Source organism: Osmerus mordax, chromosome 9 (genome assembly GCF_038355195.1).
Source record: "Osmerus mordax isolate fOsmMor3 chromosome 9, fOsmMor3.pri, whole genome shotgun sequence".
Lineage (NCBI taxonomy): Eukaryota > Metazoa > Chordata > Actinopteri > Osmeriformes > Osmeridae > Osmerus > Osmerus mordax.
Genome location: NC_090058.1, coordinates 12043417 through 12066922, shown reverse-complemented (window position 1 = coordinate 12066922; position 23506 = coordinate 12043417). Strand labels below are relative to the sequence as shown.

The 23506-nt window shown below is 44.5% G+C and overlaps 1 protein-coding gene across 2 annotated transcripts; it reads right to left on the bottom strand.

The window, feature by feature from the left end:
- Nucleotides 1-486: 486 nt before the first annotated feature.
- On the bottom strand, nt 487-18323 carry ston2 (stonin 2). Of its 2 annotated transcripts, XM_067243958.1 has the most exons (9): nt 18263-18323; nt 14521-14746; nt 13553-13693; nt 11679-11858; nt 5135-6567; nt 4579-4911; nt 4172-4394; nt 2930-3132; nt 487-1638 (listed from the first exon to the last, which is right to left on the bottom strand). In XM_067243958.1, exons 2-9 carry the CDS (start codon nt 14618-14620, stop codon nt 1561-1563), a joined length of 2691 nt encoding a protein of 896 aa, XP_067100059.1. In that variant the 5' UTR covers nt 14621-14746; nt 18263-18323; the 3' UTR covers nt 487-1560. The 2 variants fall into 2 exon arrangements, with proteins under 2 accessions (XP_067100059.1, XP_067100060.1); XM_067243959.1 differs by lacking the exons at nt 11679-11858; nt 13553-13693; nt 14521-14746; nt 18263-18323 and adding an exon at nt 9485-9521.
- Between the last annotated feature and the right edge of the window lie 5183 nt (nt 18324-23506).

The following is a 23506-nucleotide window of genomic DNA, read 5'->3' as shown; positions in this document are numbered from 1 at the left end:
GGCCTAAATATGGTTTTGTTGCGCATACCTGCTATGCTCCAGCTCTGCTTGCTTTCTGGCTCAGGAAAATTATAAATCAGAAAGAATTTGTATCCTTTGTCATCAAATTGTGTAAGAATTTGGTTGACTATATCCATTAGCTTAAACACATTAAGCATAGCCCAGCTATAATTGTGTACATTTTATGATGCTTACCTTTGTGATTAAAGTTCATTTTAACATACATTATCAGTTGCTGTTTTAACATTGTGGAGCTCAATGACACAATTTCAGATCTTCACCCAATGTATTTTTGTTGAGACTGGACAGCCAGTCTGTTCTGGTTAATCGGAATGCCTTGGGAAACCTGTTTAAATGTTGACATAACTCTTCTAATTCTTATCTATACAAAATATCCTTGAATTGTGAAGCAAATTACAGTACATTCTTTCTTAGAAGTAGTCTGTTCTTTTAGTTGTCATTAGTTATTCATATGACTCATTTTATTAACATCAAAGTCAGCAGGGTAAGAGATTTTGCCACAAAGATAGCAACAATAGTGCAAAATACACATTAACATCCATTTGTAGACCTTTAATAAATTCAAGGGCAACTGTTCATTCAGTATCTTACACAAATTCCATTAGTAGTAGATGGACATTAAACATTACATGTCAAATTTCCACACCAAACACCTCAAAAAATTCAATAACATGTACTGTCTTCAAGCCCATGCACACAATTTTGAAATGAGGATTCAGGATTTTAGTGTTAAGGCATTATTTGTCAAGTAACTTCTTAGTTTGTTTAATTCTTCCTCTGGAAACAGTCACACTGACGTTCTCGAGGAAGGCTTTAGAACACAGGAGACATAGCTGTCCATGAATGATAAATTTTCAGTCAAAACCTTTAAACTTTTGCATACAATTGTTTTGCAACATTAGCCAAGTTTTAGTTACTCTGCCTGTCATCTCTCTACTCATGTTAAGACTAATTACCTATTGACTAAAGAACAAAGGTCATTTTCATCATTATCCCTTGAATTATGTAAACCTGATGAGTTACTGACACACATACTATATTCCACCATTACGACACTGTAAGGCTGGGAACAAGATAAAGCAACACTAGAACCAATTCCGTCACAACATACAGTTCATAATACCTTTCCATCTGTTGAAAGCATCCAATTGGTTGATCACGAGCAAAGGTGACTTTCTGCTCAGCAACGTCTCCCCTGGCACGTGACGAAACGAGACGACTTGGATCCATTCAAAATAAGTTAATTGTCGTATAAAACAAACAGCTTCTCTCAGTAACACCAAGTGGACCGTATAACAAAGAAACAAAAGATCGAATCAAGAACCTTGATAGAACCCTCAGAATTTCTAGACTACCTTCAGGTGAGTCCAAACACAAAGAAATCCTCCTCCAGTCCTGCTGTTCGAAGTTCAAAGTGCAAAAGTGACTCACCCTCCCCCTTCTCATGTGGCATTGTAAATTCTGACATCCATCCAACCATTGTTTTCTGCTCTAAGCTTCCATTTCTGTATCCAGACAGTCCTGTTTTTTTTTTTCTCTTCACTGCTGCACACATTCTCCAGGCTGGTCCTGTGTCGGGCTGCCATTAGTGATGTCTCTCTTCTGCTCTATGGGTACCTGTAGGAAGAGGGAGAGGATATACTTTTATTTACAATAATGCTCAGAATATGATCAGTCAGATGATCATATTAAGCAACAGCTTCCATCTGCAAATGCCACACCTGGAATCCATTACCTTTCCAGACCTTTCCCTGCTTAATTGATGAAGAAATAATAAAGAATATCCCACACCTGTCCATGAAACAGTTTGAGTCAATTGTCCAATTACTTTTGGTCCCTTGAAAAGGGGGCTACATATAGAGCTGTAATTCCTCAACCCTCCTTTCTATTTGGATGTGAATATCCTCAAATTGAAGCTGAGACTGCATTTTAAGCCTGTATTCGTTATTTAACTGAAACTTTAATACATTTTGGTAAATAGCCAAAATAACAAAACTTGTCCAATTATTGGCCCTAACTGTAAATGTACAATGTGCAAAGTAGAGTAAAAATGTGTTGTATGAATAATGTTCAAGTTAGATTTGTGACCACAAGGTGGCAATAACGGCCCATATCAACCAACAAACCTAACCCAACAAACACAGGCGCAAATATCAATATATACTGCTTTTTTCGGTTTGTTTCTTTAAATTTCACATCTTATGTCTTTATTTCCAGTGGTGCTAAATGAACTCCAATGATGCAGGTAGATTAGGTGGGAGAGCACTGTAGAGGAATATATAAAACCTTTCCGAAGTGACCTTGTGTAGCCCAAGTTGCTTCAGGTGGGGGCAGTGAAGGCATAAACATTAGCACACCCGAGGTTTGACCTCAAATCAAATCTTTGTTGCTCTGACCTGGCTAAAACCAGCACCTGCCACTCAATAGAACTTGTGGAAACCATCTGCCATTAGTGACAGTTCATTAAAGCACTCTACTATTATGAACACAAGTACAGTAGGTCATCTCAAATGTCTTGTTGATGCTCTAACTTAAGATATAGGTCCGTCTAGTCTCAGATTCCCTGACAGATAACCAACCACGGTTGTTAGGTTAATTGCGGTTTGTGCTGGTGCACAGTGTCAACAACCGTTTATGGGAAAACAGATGGAACTCTAATAACAATATTTAGACTGTAAAGAGAGAAGATGACTCCTGCAGCAGAGACGGAAGGCTGAGGTGGACGCCCAGTGCTCGTGAGAGAGAAAAGTAGCTGTTCAACTACGAGACCTTTTTACCAAAGCCCAAGACAAACCCCTTTTTAGAACTCGATATATATACACACACACACGAGGTATAACATACATCCCACATGCACAATGTCTCTCCCTTGTCTGCGCCGCCCCAACGCACAAACACCCACAGGTACCTGGTAATAGTAGTGCGATCTGTAGTTGACCCACTTCTTCACATCAGTTCTCTCCCCGACCGAGAGGGAGCGGACCGTGGCTTTGGAAGCGGATGCTGCCGGCATGTCAAACTCCACCTCCAGGTGTTTCTGCAGCGTGTCTGGTACCTCCCTGTCTGAGCCCAGCTCCAGGCGGCAGAAGAATGTGTGAGGGTGACCCATTGCTGGACAAGTGGGGTAGGGTGGGGGGAGAAAACATGGTTCATGGAAGCATTGGGCTGTTTGGATGACTTTGATACTACCAATCAAATAGAGCACCGGGTATTGCAAGGCCATGCAGAGACTGCTTCAGTGTATGGCTGAAGCTACTACCATCTTAAAAGCAGACATTATCAGGCAAATATCACAGATAAATGCCCTGAGAGGAGAAAGATGACTGAACAAAAAGAAAGAGATGGTTTATGTGGAACACAAAAAGACCAGAACAAAATAGAGTAAAGGGCAAGGCAGACAGACGGGGTGCACAAAAGAGAGGGAGGAGAAACAGGAACGTTTCAGTAGAGGAGGAATGAGGAGGCAGGCTTGGCACTGTAGCGTAAGAGAACAAGGGGGAGAGAGGAGGACAGACGAAAAGGGGAGAGGGCCTACAAAAGAGAGGACAGCCCTATGGGTTTGTGAGGTAACTAATTGTGACAGCTAGGGCTTTGTCTAGCCTATCAGCAAACAGAGCAGGCAGCCATGCTGACGACTATTGAAATGGGCCTAGAGGGACAGGCATTCTAACGGAGACATACCAACGCAAAGAGTTAGTGTGCACATGTGCACGCACACACACACACACACACACACACGCACACACACACACACACAGATTTCATTGACAGACCCTCTGGCGAGGACTATTGACAGAGCCTGAGCATGGATGTGACAGCAGCAACAGATGAATGTTTATCATCTCACTGTCGTGCCCCTGCCAGAAATATGAAATTGAGACGACTAACATCTAGTGATGCCCCTAAACGGGGTTAAGTAACATTAGTCATTTTAACAGTGAAATATCAGTCAGATATTAAGGATAACACCTTCAAGGACTGAGAAAAGGTGCAACAACAGCTGACAGAGATTTTAAAAGAATCTACTGGTGTCAGTTATAAATTGAGAATGTCTGCCGACAGCTCTCGCAGTAGAACTGATTTGAGACTCTTTTCGGATGCCCTGATGACTGTCCCTGAGACTGAAAATCGCAGACCTTCCGTTCCTTACCTGAGTTCTTGTCAGGTAAGCGGCTGATCCTCCACACCACAGCTTTGAAGGCCTGCTCGTACTTGGCCGTTCCCAGTGTGACCCTCATCACAGGCTCCGATCCTGAAGTGCTGGCCGTGCCGAAGCTGGCCCCCTTGTTGAAACGGGCCTTCAGTGACCTTTCTCCCATGACCCCCTCCCGCTTGAAGTTCTTGGCCCAGATCTCTGGAATGGGATAACGCACCTACGAGATTGGGCATTAAAAGTCACAATTAGATTCTATGGTTAACAACGTCAGTCAACAAACTTTGATTTTTTTCAGGTGCATGGATTTAAAAACAAGCAAAGCATAAAGGCGAAAAGAAATGAGCTATTGTGGTACAGTATTGCCACGTCATTGTGAGCAGACATCACGTTACGGGCCATACCGCTACATTCTCGCAGGGGATCAGGTTGAGTGTGTCTCGATTGGAGGAGAAGCCCTGTGACATCAGCAGCCAAGACTGGAGGGTGATCTCCGCTCCGCGGATAGTGGCGACAGTGCGCAGTGTGAAGGGGAGGGTCTTCTCGGCGAAGGCCGTACGGAAGCGCAGCAGCTCAAAACGCCGACAGGAAGGAGGGGTGAAGGTGACGGCGTGGGAGGACAGGAAGTTTAACTCGTCCGCGTGCTCGTCGTTCAGCTCCCAGTCCCGTAAGCGGATCCATCTCGTCGTGCTGTTGGGGATGATGTCATGTCTGGACACCACCTCTTTCCCTTTGACCTGGAAACCAGTGTTCCTCTCCAGAGTTTAGAATTCAAACACAAGTTTCAATCCGACTCATTAGCTGAATGCTAGCTGAATTGCTCAACACGCGGTTTGTAGTTACTGTTTGTGTATCGTATGTACTTCCCTCTTTATTTATGCAGCCTCAATAACTAAGAATACCTCATTATCGTAACCCCAAAAAACCCAGAGCTATGCACACTCCCAATCGGAGGCCTACCTGAACATCGTTGAGTCCCAGGCTGCAGCCAGGGGAGCCGGAGAGGAACGCCAGGACGTGCACGCGCGTGATCACCAACTGCTCCCGAATCCTCCCGTCTCCTTCGCCAACGGTCCCGTAGAAGTCGTCCCTCACCTCCACCTGGATCTCCTCCTCGGAGAGACTGCTCCCGACAGGCGAGGTTAGCCCTGGAGATTCCCTCGCGGCGGCTGGCGACGGCAACCGCCGCAGCACTTCCACGACCGCGTGGCGGAAGCTCAGGTAGTCTTGGTAGCAGGTGGTGCCCAGCTTCACCAGCTGCTCCCGGATTGGCTGATGGGCGACGGACGACTTTGGCTGGAGGCGCCTCCTCTCGCGGTATTGGACGAGGTCCACGCTGAGGGTGTGGACTCTGCTCGTCTCTTCATAGCTCTGGAGGCGATGCTCTGACACCTCGTGATTGGGATTCAGCGTGACGGTCCGGAAGGGTTTGTCCAGACCCCGCTCGTAGAAGAGTTGCAGGACTCCCTCGTCAGACAGACGGACGTAAATGGGTCCCCAGTGGCGGGAAGACATGATGTTCTTCTTCTCCGGGATGCGGAGGAGCATGGTCCAGCCCTCCCGGGGGTTCATGTGGTCCGGCTGGTATGGGATCTCCTCCTCCCCCCTCTCTGTTCCCTCTGGCCTGCCTTCCTCCTCCTCCTCCTCTTCCAACAGGTCATCGGGAAGGGTTGGGCTTCCTGGATCGTCCGGATCGGAGATGTGAAGGTTCTTGAGTGGGTTTAAGTCCAGGCAGTCTGGGGAAGGACGGTCAAAGACCAGCGTCTGTCCTCCTTCTCCCCTCCGGCTCCAACCGACGGGTTCACTCTCTGAGGGGAAGAATAAAGCGGGCTCCTGTGGGGCATCCAAATTGTGGGATTTGAAGAACGGTGAAAAGGAACACGAACGTTCCAGACCTGTGCCTTTACTGTCTGTTGTCGACCGCATTTCCTCAGTACCGCCCAGATCCGGTTTACAATCAAAGTAGGAGCTGAAAGGGTTGATGGGAGAGGGCTGGAGATTGGTTAATTCTTCATCCAGGAACGGGTTCTTCTTATTGTAGGGGGTGCTATTCTTAAGAAGTGGGTCAAGTGCTGTTGTTGTGGAACCATCTGGAGTGAGACCCAACAGACGGAGCTCACAAGCATGGTTTTGCTTCTGGTTCCGGACAGGGACCCCAATGTGGTTGCTGTTGCCATCCTGGAGAGGGCTGTGGTGGGTATTGTCCAGTTTGATATGAGATGGCATCTCAGGGCGCTGCTGATGAGGCTGCTCCTCATCATCGTCGAAGGTTACCCAGGTGGATAAGCGATGGTTGAAGGTGGTTTCCGAAGGCCCGTGTATTTGTTTGTTGTTGGAAGTCCAGCTTATGGAGTCCATGTCTATACCTTCATCATCTGCAAAGATGGAGGAATCTGTCAAAAGAAAAAGGAAATGCACATGAATTACTGGTGTCAAAATTGTAAAATGAAGACATCCTGTTTTCAACATCGACCAATATGAGTCCAAGAAACAAATGTAAGATAAAGCGAAACCATGATGGTTTTTCCATCGACAAGCCACGACACACTGCCAACACACAGACAGTTCAATGGGCACAGACGGGCGCAGACACACACACTCACAACACATACGTTTGCCTAATGCAATCTCCCTATAAAACCACACAAAAAGTGCACTCTTTGGTTCCAAATAGCAACAAGGACTGTTCATCTATTCCTCAACAACAGGAGACGTGTTAAACCATTGTGGTCTAAACAGCGCATGCGGCCTCCATAACAAAAACTCAAACTAAAAGTATGTGTGTATGGGAGTCAGGTGTCTGAGCGGTGAGGGAGTCGGACTAGTAATCCGAAGGTTGCCAGTTCGATTCCCAGTCATGCCAACTGACATTGTGTCCTTGGGCAAGGCACTTCACCCTACTTGCCTCGGGGGAATGTCCCTGTACTTACTGTAAGTCGCTCTGGATAAGAGCGTCTGCTAAATGACTAAATGTAAATGTAAATGTGTATATTGATGTGTATGTACAGTATGTGTGTGCGCAAAGCATGCCTTGGTGCCAGTTTGTGAGCAAGCATCAACATGGAGTATGTGGGCGTGTTTCGGTGTCACAATAGCTATGCTGACTAAGAGGGTTGGTGTAGGGGCATGTGTCAGCAACCATGGACGCTTCTAAAGTGAGCACTTGCTCCTATGCACCATAATAACAATACACACGCACAAAGTCAGTTTGCATCGTCCTTCAGCTTATTTTGTAGAACTGGTACTATGAAAGAAGACACATATCTGGTCGCAGATTATTTTTTAAGTACCTATGCAGTGGTTTACAATCGGAGTCAAGCTCAACTGTAAATGTTCCTCGTTCTTTCTATGTCTATTTTAAAACAGGCACAAACAAAAGTGTTGATGTACTGTTCTAGATTAAACATCTAGAAACCTGACAGTGCCGCCATTATCTTTTTCTACACGTTCGTCACCTTCTCAAGGACCTTTTGGAGAACTAGTTTGTTTTTCTACTTCCAATGCTGAATTTTTTTTTTTACGAACAGAATGGCTTCTATCCATTAGAACTCTCTCCATTTTGGCCATTTATTCAGAAAGTAGCCATCTTTCTCCCTGAGTGAAAGCACACTTCTTTACCTGTTGCTAGGCGCCAGTGCTCTGTACCACGTTCCTCTGTGCCTTTTACCATTTTAACAAAGAAACGGGGGGGGGGGGGGGGGGGGGAGGGGCTGGATGAATGCCCTCTCTGGGAGCACAACACTCAGCTGGGGAAGCGCGTCAGAAGCCTGTACGAGGGTGGGAAACTAATTACAAGTGGGGTACACTAATGCGATCGCTGAATACCACACACACACTTTTGCCCAAACACACCAGACCACACATGAAGAGATATTATTTGCAAAGGGACGTAAATACATGACATATTCCTGCTCTGTGGACAAACACACCCAGCAAACAAGCATACACGGTGACCAAGTAGAGACCCACCTATACCCACACCTCACCCAAGGCCACTCGAGGACTCCAAAACTATGTTGATAACTGACTTACACTGACACTCTTTGGGAAAAAAACAACCATGGGAAACTCTCAGGTGAAACCATCTCAATGGGTGCATTAAGCCTGTTACCTGATCATTCTTTTCAGATGATTTCACTCGTCACTGACTCACCAAATCTCCAATACCAGTTTAATTGAACGGAATAGGACTAACACAGTATGTGAGGATTTGTTATTGACAACTGAGAAGTTGGGTACCGTTTTATTGGGTACCGTTTGAGGGGAGATACTCTTTCAAGTGCTGGAGACAACATAGCAGAAATATGCAAACTAGGCTCCCTCTGTAGCGGTCAGGAGGGTTTTGCAAGTCTCTTCATGTTGAGGCACGGGGAGACGAGACAGAAACACAGGCACTGGGATGCTTCTGGGAAAGCACTGGGGAAAGTGGAAACTTACAGAAGCAGTGAAACTGCCAAACAAAGAAGGTCATTCATATCTAATCCTGACCAGTTTGGGCTTTATTGTGCAGTGAGCAATTTTCGCGCACACTTCTGCACGCGCACGTGTCTACGCATAAACACATAATTTTGGTGTCCAGTGCAAGAAAAAAAAAAAAAAGAGTATTGTGCTTAATGGGATTGGGAGAGCTTTACTGAACAAAACTTCTCTGAGAATCTTGTCGAAAAGGCTTGTCGGTGTTGCTAAGCACCAGCTTATCTGGGTATGTCTCACAACAATGCAGACCTACAAAGCTCTGCGATTTACAGTGGCGCGAGTGGGAGAGCTCCAAAAAAGCATTAGGCGGCATTTTGGAATATAAAACAAACAAAATAATCTATACAAACCTGTCTTTCAGCCTAGCCCACAGACTTAACCATTCTTGGAAACAGCAAATAAGGAAACTAGACATTTGTTGGCTGATATGAAACTGCATGTCTAGCAGTTTCTGTTTGGTTATGAGTTCAGTCAACCTAAAGTACCGCTTATGAGGAAAATGTGTATACTGTAACTAGAACAGAATTGGTAAGATATTGAAAGAGTCCTGTCCTGACAGAAAAGTGCTTTGTTCCCTTCCTCAAGGACAAGTACACAAAGAAAAGCCATCCATTGTTTACCCATGCTGCCACTCCTCTCCAAAGTAAAGTGCACTCACTCTTGCCCCTCTTCACACTCATTGCGTTATACTTCACATTTCCCGAAGCCACAAACAGACGTACACACACACACAGACGTTTATCGTACACAATCATGAGCACACCAGTCGTGTACAATCAATGAGTAGAAGAAGAATGATAACAAATCCATTGAGAATTTTTAAACAGAACTCACCAGGAAGCGGTAATCAGAGAAGTGTATTGGTTTGTGCGTGTGTGTGTATATGCTGACTATAGGCTTGAAGACAGTTCCCTCTTTCCCTGTTGTGCTTTGAGAAAGTCATGTGATTTAACCAGCGGCCGAGCATGTTTGAACAGAGGCGTGTGCGGACCTGCAGCCTATCCACTTGTCTCTACCAACATTTTAGCACTCCCCTTTTCTCTCTATCCCTCTTTCTTTGTCTTCTCTTCTCTCCTCACACCTTTTCACCCTTCTCCTTGTTAATCGCTCACTTCCTCATTTCTGGACCATGACTTTCAGAGCTTCTCATGTGATGGCTGCTTTTCTCCTGCTCACTTACCTTCCTCTCACCTGACCACCTGTGGAAAACAGTCTGTCGACAGAGCAATCTGTCTCGCTTTTAAATCGATAACTTTTGCTTCCCTCGCTAATTCCAAGCTGTGGAGCTATCTGTCCTTCCTAAGTCAACCCGTTATATTTTCTGTCTGACTGCTTGCAGATACAGTGTGTAAGGATGTGCGTATATCTCAGGGTAGTGGTAGTTGAGTCGTCGCCATAAGGTAAGGGGGTGTTGGAGGGATTTAGCGCTAAGCAGCTTACCAGTCTCTGATGGCTGCAGGGGAGTTCAGGTCCTGATGTCTACATGCTCGTAAATCAAGCTAATGAACACTTCTGGAACGTCCCCCAAGAGCATAGTTCTAACAGTTTTACGGTGGTCAGAGCCAAGGAAAGGTCTCCATTTACTAGCCACAATGCAAAGTAGCGATATCTCAGCTACAGTTCTGTTATATCGTAATTAAAGTAGTGCATAGTACAGTGCAGCAAAATCAAAGTTCAGTGCAACATGAAACAATTATGTGGGTGCCACCTCTTGCCAGACTATGTGTGTGTGTGGGTGTGTGTGGCAACAACAGGTGTTGAAGTGGGGGTGAACCATGGGTCACGCACAAAAAGAGTGTTAAGCTTGCTGTCTTTTTAGCGTGTCTTCTCTGAGCTGTGACACACAACCTCACCATTTGGAAGCCATATGTCACGTCTGTGATTGAGGGCTGAAAACAGATGTCAGTCTGGGTACTGTATTTCAAGCACTCCAGGCTGTTTACAACAGGACACTAGCCAAACCTGGGTCAATTACAGCAAGTGTTAACGTAACAGCATGTAACAGCAAATATGAAAACAATGAATCAGTTAACTGTTACACTATCTGGTGCATCCACTTGGATACTATTTATATTTTCCGAACTGTTTAACTTTAACACCTCTCCCGGCAGATTTACTTTCAGTCCCTCTTATTCCATAAAGTTGATTCAAACTTTAAAACACACACAAATGTTTTATATGTATATTTGGATATGGCAAACTTGGGACTTCCATTCCCATTTTTTCTGCATGTGTGAGGTGTGTGGGCGCCAGTGGTTTTCACGTGAGTGTTGTGTGTGGGACAGGTTTATGGAGATGATTTCTGTGCAGTAAACACATAGCTTCTGAAGAGAATCCCATAACATGTCACAAATCAAACTTGTCAAGCCGCTTCCCCCTCTAACCTCCATCTGCTAGGACACTGTGTGTATGTGTATATGTGTGTATATGTAAACGGACAGTAAATTCTCTCTGATATATCATCCAGTCTATACATCAAGCAGATATTGCGCAGACGTCCAGATCAGACATCCAGCATCCAATATTATTTCTGCTGTTACGGTCAAGAGCATACAACAGAAAGCCATAAACCTGTCAATAGGTGCACACGCACATACACACCCACCTGTGCATGCACAAGCGCAAATGCAGCAGCACACATACACACACACACACACTACACAGAAACCTCATTCTAGTGTGTCCTCTACCCCACCTTAGCCAATGGGATAAGGTGGGGTATGAGAGAATTTAAACCCTATAGGTATTAAAGAATTTGGACCCTAGGATTTTAGTTCCCTCCTCTTTGTTTTCTCTGTGTGTGGAGAGAGGGAGTGGTTGTTCAAGTGTGTGTCAGTGCTGAGTCAGAGAGAGAGCCAGAGGAGTGTGTGGTGTTTGAAGTGTGTGTGTGTGTGTGTGTGTGTTTGAGAATGGGCATTCTAGTCCTTTGGGATGAATTAGCCTAGTCTGTTTCCTGTCTGAAAGAACACACCCGAGGGGCAAAGATTTCAATTGGATAACAGAGTTATCCGTGTGTGTGTGCGCTTACTGCGTGACTGTGGTCGTGATGAGGTCCCGTCGGGGGTGTCCTCTGCGTTTAGGGAGGGCAGGTCGCAGGACGATGCCCCCATACTGACTGAGCTCAATTCTGATTGGGTGGCCCAGGTGCTTTCAGAGGAGGGCACGGCACTCCAGAAACTGGCCAATGAACACAAGCTGGTTCTGGGACCTGTAAGGAAGAGACAGAAAAACAAGTTTGTGCTAGTACGAAACACACACACACACACAACACAAACTATGTAGCTCAAATGGTAAAGAAAACCATCGTTTTAAATCACCACATACAACAAAGCACTGGACACACCATTAATTTCAAGTTTCAAACTTTCCCCCATTAAAATGAAGCTTGAATGCTGTGTGTGCTTAAGGCAAGGAGTAAACAGAACTTGCCTTGCTGTATACTTGCCTGGCAAGTATAATTAGGGAGGCACAACAATATGTGATAGAATGTTGGGTTAGTAATAACTGGCCTGGGCTCCATATTAAGAACTTTATAATTTTTCAAAGCATGCACATTCTCAATAGAGTGAAAACTTCACTGAGCAAAGCTTTCCTTGCTACAGCAACCTGGCTAGACAAAAAATTGAATTGAACCTATTGAAAAAAACCTATAAGGACCGATTAACCGATTATTAATAGTGCTCATTCATGGTTTTTCATGACAGAAAGTACAATGTATTATATAACTTTTAATACTACTTCATTTTAAGTATGCACACCGGCTTTGTTGAAAACATACTGACTGAATGTGTCATAGAACAGGTGCCCTAAATGGGTGAGAGCTCAATTCCATTTCTGCATTTGGGCTCAATTCCAGATCTGGAAACATCTTCCATTCCATTCCTAGGTTCCATTTCTAGATTTAGTTCAATTCATCCGAATCCGAACGGCAACCTTTTAAATGGTGTTGTTCCATATGGAACTCCCAAATATCTGATAAATATAAGTAAGTCAATAACCCTTTCCTGCTCTTCCACCGGCCAGGCTGGTATGGGATTGACTTTGCCCTCCTAGCTGGAGGCGTGCTAGTGTTGAGTATGGCCTGCATGCTCCTGCACTGGCACTGGGGCCAGCTGCGGGAATTTGTGGCTTAAAGCCGCAAAGCAGGGCGCATTGATCAAAACCCCCGTTTCACTGGATCAACAACAACCGACATTTGTCCTTGCCGGTGTTCATCGCTGGAGAACCCTATGCCCACCACCAGTGGAAAACGCAGAGAAGGATGTAGCTGACAAAGACAGAAAATGAAGATTTCGAGACGGAGGCCAAAACCCCTACAAGTTAGCCCCTCTGAATGCCAAACCGCAACTACTGTAATGAGTGAGTGCAATGCTTACGGGGCTGCCCGTTTGTTTTGTTAGGAAGGGGAATACATGTCGTCCTCCATCTTCTTCCCTTTCCTACGTGGCTGATTGGCTCTCTAGACGGGTCACCTCAGGCCACTCCCACAAGTCCTCCCATCTCTTATTGTGCCCTGATGGAAACTCTACAAAATACAAATAAAATATTGCCGGGATATTGTATACAGTTTGCGGGCGTCCGGGAACCGACATTAAAATGTGGGAAACTCCTGGAACTGCTGGGAGACTTGGAATGTCTGTGTGGTGTCAAGTGATACCAAAGTCTCTTTTGCAAAGACAGACTTGTGTTAAATGCCCAAAAATACGCATTATGGAGCAGAGAAATTTCCACCATTTTGTGTGCTAATATCCTTTACTGACCATGGTGGTGAAAAGGGAAGAGACATTCATCAGAGAGGGTAACAGAAATCACCGTCTGACCACTGTTAGGCCGTAAAAGTTTTCAACACAAAACAATTTTCCTCTGTGAATGCAAAATGTACGGAATGCATCCGGTTCATACCTTTCACCTGCTTCTGAGGAACTGGGGAGAGCCAGGGCTTCTCATCAAATAGGACCCAGGCATTCTGTTGGGGAGGCGGGGCCACAGGCTCTATAGAGGAGGAAGTGTCCACGGGGGCGGAGCTTGGCCTGCTACTCATGTCTGAGAGACACAGTGAATTGTGGGATAAAAATAATTGGCCAACAACCCTGATCAAATGAAATTGCATCTCACTAACAATAACAACAAACAACTATGAAAGAATTGAGTTATATTAACATTATTTACAATCATAGACAAGAAACGGTGTGGTTGTCTAAGCCCTGGCAGGCAGTACACCCATAAAGGACATGAAGCTTTTATTTATTCAAGCATCTACTTCATAATGCATTCAATATTTGCATAATGTGATGTTATTTTCCTCTTTCCAACTCTTGAAGGCATTTGATGGTGAGGAGAAAGGACAGCATAGGAGCCTAGAGATAGAGGTACACATTTGTGTGGCAAACCTCACTATTACACATGCAGACACTAGCGCAGATGTGCACATACACTAATGCACACACAATGCGTCACACTAGATTCTCAATGTACTAAATGCACACGAGCCATTGTTAGCCATCGGTAGGCCCTGATTTTGTATGTTCCATTTCCAATATGGCGGATTGATTCATTGTGGCAGATATTGGCAAAACTATCATCATCAGAAACACTAACTAGATATTTAACCGATGAGGCCAGAATTGGTCTTTACACATTTACATTTACTGTAACTACATTGCAATAAATATAGTAAAACCATTGTAGGTACATAGGAATTTCAATGTTAGAAATTGGTATTAAATGTTAGGCCAAAACTGTAGGAACACAGTATTGGGGAGGGGTGTAAGGGTTAAGTACATATGGTAGTAGTATCAGCTAGTTAATCACAGTGTCATTTCCCTGAAAACTAAGTCTTATTGCAAATGTTTTATATTTTGAACACATACCGGTTATTTGCTGCTCTGCAGTTGCCCGGAAACCTTCATCAGGAAATGCCACCCAGCCAACTCTCCCAGTCCCCACTCTGCCCGTGGTATCAGTGGCCATGGAGCCGTCCTAGATTGTGTTGGGTGTGGGGGTGTGTGTGTGTGAGTGAGTGCAAACGTTTTTTTAAGAATGAGAGTCCCCAAACCTCACATCCATCTTAAAATCCATTCCCGCCTTGTCAGGAAACTAGTAAGGAAACAGAGAAGAAAAAACACATTAATACGTTGTTCCAGAGTAAACTTGACTATAGCTGCAATGAGTAATGCACGCCTATCTATCAAGTCTATATGTGACATGGTATTTGTCTCTAAACAACTAAAGAGATGTTACAAATGCTGTTTGTCTAAAGGTTAGGAAGGAGGTTTCTCCCAGCCTAGGGGTGAAACGATTAATCATTGTGACATTTATTAGAGGTGATGTTGTCATTAACAGCCGCCTAGACCAACAGTCCCGCGGGGTAACTGTGAAGACAGCTGATACTCACTACAATCACAATACATCATTGCCTTCCTGTCCCAAGGGATGAGCCTGAGAAACTGTTGGTTGGAATAGGGTACTTGACCAACAACAAAGACTCAAGTAGCTATTGGTGGTTTGTCAACCATGTTAAATGATCAGTAACTTACTAATGGTTCTATACAGGTAACAAACTGCAGGAGGTAGAATTCTGAAAGAAATCTGAAAGAAATCTGAAAGAAATCTGAAAGAAATCTGAAAGAAATCTGAAAGAAATCTGAAAGAAATCTGAAAGAAATCTGAAAGAAATCTGAAAGAAATCTGAAATCTGGTCGAAATTCTAGTCAATTTGAACTGAAATCAGCAGTCTACTATTTCTAGTCAATCTTGTAAACCAGAATTAGCTGCGATTTATGGGTCTTTCCCCACTGCTCAATGTTTGGGAATCACTGATAGTCAGGATATGAAGTCATTGTCCAGCAAATCATGTGAACAGATACACATTTCCAAGTAACTGTGTATGAGTGAGAGAGTGTGAGTGAGATAGAGAAACAGCGCCCCCAATTTTAGTTTGAACTTGTGTGCTTTCTCCCAGCTCGAGTTCGATTGATAGTGGTTTCACGAAATAAGCCAAGGAAAAAAGCCCACCTCTCCTTAGACAAACATTCTGCCTGGAACAGCACCGCTGGAACATAATTGGCTGTAAAGTAGCGGATCGCTCCCAAAAATGTAAATAACTCAACTGGCACTGAGCTGTCATAATTCAAGTTTCTCTTAACAACTCTCATAGGACCTCATTAGCTTATTTTATATATATATTTTTTATTTTTTTACTGATAATATCTTTCCTATTATACCTTTCAAGATGGAGGACAACACAACATAAGGTCAAGAGAGAGGAAATAAACAGGCTGGAACTCAGAACCATCACCCAGTTTCCCACAGGGTGCAAAGGGTGAGCACTAATATCCTGTCAATACTGAGAGTGAGAAGGGGAGAGAGAGAGAGAGAGAGAGAGGAGAGAGAGAGAGGAGAGGAGAGAGAGACAGGAGAGACAGGAGAGACAGAGAGAGAGAGAGAGAGAGAGAGAGAGAGAGAGAGAGAGAGAGAGAGAGAGAGAGAGAGAGAGAGAGAGAGAGAGAGAGAGAGAGAACAGGAAACATTTCCTTGCTGAAAGGAAACACACTTAGAGCCTCTTTAACGATATGACAGACAATAACGACTAGTTCAGCCCTTCTGTCTTGCCTTGTTCTTTCTCTATCTCCTTTGCACACTCTCATCCCGTTTCGGTTTCCCACCCTTCCCAGAGATAAACGACTCAAATCCCTTCTCCACTGGATCTCGCTCTCCATGCCTTTGCAATACAGACTACAGAACTTGGAACACCATCTGTCATGTCCTCCTCGTACCCCTGTCTTCCTCTCTTCCTCGTTTCCTTGTTTGTTGGCCAGCACACCCAAGCTTGGTTTCACTAAAGCCTACTGTACACCCTTCACTGTACACACTGGCACCAAAACAGTCCTCGTGGACAGGAGAGGATTGGCTTGTTTGTGCAAACAGCCATGACTGGTGACATTATTCAGGCTCTGTTTCTCCGACTTCAGCTCAATTTCCTGTTTCCCGAGGCAATCCCAACCCTGTCCTGAGAGGCATCATTTAGAAGAGACAAACGACCATGAACCCACACCTCTTTTTTTTCCCGCAGGTGACTGAGGAGGTCAAGAGGATATGAGTTAGACAACCACTTTTCCAATGCTGTGGAGTAGGTATCCAAGCACTCAACAAACACACAGCTGAAGCGGGTAGCTACGACAAGTCTCTATTAATCTCCCTATCAACTTCATTGAAACAACGGCTTATTGACCACACCGACCACACAATGACCTTGCACGTCGCTGATCCCCTCAAGATTCAATCAGCATGACCGCACACTTCTCTTGACCTCAGACAGATTTTACCGATCAAGCTTGGTAGACCTAGGGTTGGCGATACAAAATGACTTTTGTCTTAACAGATATATTTAGTAGAGTAACTACATTTAGAGTTTTACATGTATTCATTTAGCGGACACTTTTATCCAAAGCGACATACAAATTGTGCTAGACTAAGTGCAGCAGATAATTAAGAACAAGAAGTGCAGAAGGGAGGACAAGAGTATAAGAAATGAGGGAGTATAAAAAATGATTGAGGGCAGGAGTAGATTACATATCCTTTTATAAGACAGTAAAAAAGAAAAAGGGATGGGAAGATGAGGTGATAGATTGTGAAAGAAGGGAGAACGAAAAGTAAATTGGTGGAAAGACGGGAACAAAATAGTGAAATGTTCTACCCATGGGTCCCCTCTCCCAACCCTGACCCAATGCTCGACCAAAGTCTCTAGACAGGGTTGTAAATTCGCTTGAATACACCCGCCCGCTCTTTAAGATGGGCATTGTTAACCGTTGGTGTGAGACACGCAAATGAGAGAACACACACAGACACACATCATACTAACACACCTACGATCCGTCAATACCCCTAGCCATACACACACCGTCAAATATTTCATAATGGTAAGCCTCCATCCCTACCCAACACACAGTATTCAAAGTCGCAGTAGGGACCCTTCAGGACTACCCTCCCCCTCGCATTGGTGCCCCCCGCGCGCTCCTGCCCCCTCCGCTACACAAACACACTCCAGTCCTTCAGCTGCTGTCGTAATGTTGACACTGAGCAACACTGACATGCCAAAAACGTCCTGAATGTTTGCCTGAATTTTCCGGACTGCTATAGCACAAACCAATACAGTAACTTAAAAATGTTTAATGTATCCTGTGTTGCAGTTTTTCAATGGATAAATAGACTAGTTTTAGGGAAATAGCTTACAGACACTGCGTAGGCTATAGTCTGAATGCCACAAGGATGACCTGATATGGTTGTAGTCGGATATTCGTATGTTAAAACGCATGTGGATTGACACAATATTTGCCATCAGATAACTAAATCTTCTCCATAAAGTATTGTTGTCCATGAGCCTGCGTGAACTCAATGTTTCATACTGACTCGCCTGTTTTGTTTGCAACCTGTTGATAGCCCGACATGCCGAGTGCTCGTCGCACGCATTGTAGCCTAACACTAGTAACAAATCTTAACTGCCGGCAGTAACTCTAGAACATTGAAACATTTGTTGACCAAGTCTCTCGAAGAACCACAAAACAACACTGCACAACAACAACAATTGCCTAATAACAACGGACAATATATTACCGACTCAGTTTCAGTGTGGCGCTGTGCTATCTCCGTATTGAGTTGACTCAACTGCTGAGCGTAGACAGCATTGAGATGTGGTCAGACATTGCATGACTACACACGCAGCATGCGCTGCGACCTCAGTGGAACGTGATTGGTCCTATAGGATTGCTCATAAACACGACAGGCAATAAGGAAGTAACCGTAGATCCCAAAGTATATGCATTGATACAGAATGGACGTAGATATTTAAACGCTTATTCATTTCATGCGGCAGAAGTTGATCAGGCTCATTAATAGGTGAATTCACCCTTGACAATGTTTGATCAGAATATTTTTTTTTAAAGTAACCTAAAACATGTCTTAAAATGGCAAATTGCATTTAAAAAGATTATTTGACAATCGGGTTACAAATGTTTTAAGTATCAGCATTTTAGTGCCCTCTTCTGGTTCTGTATCACCTCCTTCTGGACCCCCTGCTGAACTTAAGCCCACCCCACCTCGCCTCCCCTCACCCCTGTCATGCACCCCCTGAACCAGTGGCGTCGTTAGACCCTTTTTACTGGGGCACGTACCCCAATATAACTTTGCTATGCTCCAGTGAAATCTAAAGTTTGAGTTTTAACAATTTACTTTATTAGTCAATGCATACATTTAGATTGACAATCCCGGAAAAAATTAACGCAGTATCCCAATCAACGCTTGTCAAATCAAAGCAGTTTAACCAAAAACACAAACCTATGCATGCAGAATTCCATGTCAGCGCGCTCTTCTGAGCTTGCCAAATAGCCACTGCAGCACGCACACAGAACTCGGCACACAAGTCAGAATTGATAGGCTAAGAAAACATTACAAAACTAAAGAAAGTTTCTAAATAATAAGCCTACTGATCATCTTATTTTGACTAAAACATAAAAACAATATTACTTGAAGCTCAAAAAAACAGGATTTGCGCTCAAATGAATGCCAAAAAAATGTGTGCGCTCGCATTAACTATTGATGTCCCTGCCAAAGCTGATATCAAACTTGCGTCCCTGAACTGTTGTATAGTGGGTTAAGCAAGGGGAGTTTCTATAGCCTAGTAGTGCATTGTGCACAACAAGCTTGAAAGAATAAAAGGGATATGAATAGGGGCCTGTGCCCCAGTAGAGTAAAATGTCTAACAACGCCTCTGCCCTGAACTATTTGCCCCTCTACTGGACAGGACCCCCAACCCCTAATCCCTGGCACCCAACTCCTGAACTATCTGCCTTCCTACCTGCTCCAGCTGAACCCGTTACACTTCAAACTCCCATCTCACCCAACTTCCAGCACAAGTCAATTTACTCACTCACTTTCATCTACAACGGTACATGTCCATATTTTTAGGTTATCCTTTGTTGTTATTCTTAGCTTAGGCTATTCTCAGTTGTTAGATGAATTATTCCATATTATAATTATTTTTAAAATGATTTATTATAGGCAGAATATTGTTGATAAGTATAGTAACTCATATGTGTTACGATTTACAGTAATACTTAAAGGTTTAGAGTATGTATGCTAGGTTTAGATTGTCAAGAGCAGGACCAAATCATTCTAATGTACCTTTTTTGTCAATAGGTGGCGCCAGAGTCATAATTTCTATCAGACATCCTGCTCAGAACTCGAATAATGGTTCAACATGATGTTGGATCTTGGCAGTGCTGTACGCAATACTGAAAAACTCAAGAACTGCTACTTCTCAACAAACATTTTTATTAATGTTTTAATTATTAAGGGTAGCCTCTACTATTGAGTATTTAGAGTTACGGACACATTTTTCAGTTGTGATTGAGTCACACTTACTGCCACTGTCACTGGAAGCATCCCTTGACCCTGACCCAGAATGTTCTGGAAACACCTAGTCAAAGCTGTCCAGATGGTGACTACTTGTACCACAGACAAAACAGTGAGAGACAGAAAGAGAAAGAGTGAATGTGAGATCATGGAACAGTAAAGGCAAGACGGTGACCAATGTGTGAGGGAGAGAGAGAGATGACAACCCCTTCACTGGAACTGCTCTAAAGTCTATGACCGCCCACTAGCTGTCCATCATTCCACATGAAAGGCCATGCCAAACTTTCTTGAATCCTGGAACCATTGAAAGAGAAGGGGAAAGGGGTCTGCGTCAGTTGAATAAAGTAACTACCTCCCTGAACCTCTCTGTCTGTGCCCCCTGGGGTGAGTCCCCTCCAGGGTTAGCCTAGCAAATCTGCCCCCCACCCCCTCCCTCCATAAGAAAGAGGCAGCCCACGTACAGTATATAGGTAGCTGAAATTAATACACACTGACCCACATAGACACATGTGCACCTACATCCCTCCCCCCAAACATACTCTCTCTCTCTCTCTCTCACACACACACACACATCTGTTCTTCTGTTAGAGGAGTGCTCCCCCCGCTGAATGGAAGTTTAGGGAGCTAGCGTATTAGCGCTACTCGCTTAGCGGCGTGTGTAACACATTGCGTAACAGGCAGTGACGCATCTGCTCCCTCATTCGCTGTTGCTAGGGACACCAGCCATCTGCCCCGCTGGAGGCAGGAAGAGAGATAAAGTCGTGTTGGGTTTGACCCCCACTGTCATAATGTTAGATAAGAGTGATAGGTAAAGAAGCAGGATAAGTAAAGATGCTGTGTGTGAAAGTGAGTTTGTGTGTGTGTGTGTGTGTGTGTGTGTGCGCATGTGTGCATGTGCCTGTGTGTGAAGGGAATAAGGTATGGGATTATATACCTTCTGGGTGCATCAAGGAACAAGGTTAGACCTTGAAACCTTTTCTTGTCCTCTTTGGCTGCCTCTACCAATCCTCTTCTCCTCCTCTTTCCTTTCCTCACCTGTTTTCTCCTTTCATTTCTCCTTCCTTCTCTCCTCTCATTCACTCCACCACATGCAACAAATTCATCCCTGTGGTTAACCTACTTTCATCTCAATTAAAATGCCCCGAGCACCCAATCCCTCTTTCCATCTCTCTCTCTGCTTCACTCACTCCACCTCTCTCACCATCTCTCTGTCAATATCGGTGCTGCCATCTTCACAGGAAAAAGAAGGACTTGGTTATTTTTGTTACAGAAATGTAAAAGATGCAACTGCAAATGAACGATGACACAGATTGCAGCATAATTGTCAGTGACACCTCCCTCTTGCTCTCGATCCCTCTTCATCCATTTGTCAATAAACACACACATCTTTATTATAAAACCTTCATTGATTTCCTGTACTTCACTGTTTCACCCAGTCCATCTCCCGTTTATGCACATCTCCTTTTCTTTCCCGCCTCTACTTGCCCCTTTTGTTAAATGCATCATTGTTGTCTCTCCCCTCCATCTTTTTCATCAGTCTCAACATCTCACCTTTGTTCATTCCTCCCTAACCTCCTACTTGACTGTTCTTCTGTGTCTCCCTTGATCTCTTTCCTACAAGGCTCTCTCATGCCCCTCCCTCTTAACTCTCCCTTTTCCCTCCCCACCTCCCCATCCCTCCTCCCCCCCCCCCTCTCTCTCTCTCTCTCTCTCTCTCTCTCTCTGTCTCTTTTCTGTCATACCCAACCCGCCCCCCTTTCCTCTCCCATCCCATCCTTTTCTTTTTCTATCTCTTGCACCCCCCCCCCCTCCTTCTGCCAACCCCACCACCCATGACTACAAGATGAAGCAGGGGGGCCTACCAGGGGCCAGGACGACACGCAGATTCGCTCTTTACGCATCAAAGGAGGCAGAAGCAGCAGAAGAACTGTTTAATTACCCCCAGTTAGTTTGAGGTCATACATTACAGACATTATAGCCTGCATACCATGCAATTACACTCCAATCTCCCTCTTGCAAAATGTATTAACGTTATGCAGCACATTGTCAGACAGTGATCTAATGCCAGGTGAGCATTCTCTGGAGGCCTGAACAATTAGGGCAGTCATTTCAAAATATTGTTGGTATAAACAACACGCTTTCTAAGCAGCATTTCACTTGCGTCCCACTTTCTACAGATTTCAAGCGAAACCACTGACAACACTGACCTAAACCTAAAGGTCGATATCCACTAGCACAAATCGGATTAAAAAAACTGCCTAGCTAATTGTAATTCAGTGGGAGTCAGTTTGGAGGGATACCTGGTAAGAGAATCAAGAAGCGCCCAGACACTAAACCAAATCCTGTTCTATGCAAATGTCATGCAAATGGCGCCACTGTATCATTGAGCGACAACCAATTGGCATCTATGCATGAGTGTTAGTGCATGTGGATCCTGCTCTTCAGCCTATAAATCTTCTTTACGCCTATATCAATTGCCATTCCGTAAACAAATAAACACAGGTTATTTATAATACACGTATTAAGGAGACTGGTCCAAAATGGAGCATATCCTGCATGCGCTGTGACTGATAAACATGCAGCATGTCAACCCAGACACAGGCAACCAACACCACACACAAAATGACACAGACACACATGAATATACGATATGGACATGGCTTCGTCGGTCCAGTTTTAATGATATGTGGACATGCATTCACACACGTCATGCACATATTTACACCCAGATACAGGTAGGCACATTCCAAATGACATGCGCTCTCTCCACACCCACCATAAACAAGATCATTATATAAAAAAAAGATGCATACAGCTGGCTGGTTGACGACAGTAAATCTGTCAAGTTAAATGAGATTGGAACCGCAGCTCTGTATTGGTAAACACACACCCACACCCACACACACCAAATGAATGCATTGGAAAGCGGGCCTTGATGAGTTCGCTGCTCAGTGTGATTTCATAAGAGCGCTCAGTGGGATTACAGCGTCTGCAGCTGTCCACTGAGACACTCTCATTCACTAAATCACCCCTCAATTAAGTACCCGGAGCCAATCAATAGGGTCTGGCTCCTCACACCCTGCCAGGATGCAGCTGGCTGGAGCGGGCTAACTGAGTTAACGGATGCAGATGAACACACATGGAAACGTTGACACACCCACCCACACACACACTCTCTCTCACACACACACACACCCGTAAAATTGCTCTATCAAGCACACATAATCACGGGGGCTCTACATCCCCCACACACACACGAACGTGCGCACACACACTGTGCGTTCACGCTCTCCTTCTCTAGCAGAAGCACGTACGAAAGGCACGGAGGCACACACATATGTGCCGCAGCGCATTAGCACACACGCACGCACACACACACACACACAGACACACGCACACACAAACACATACAGACACCCATACAGAGTTAAATGCTGATCGCATTAA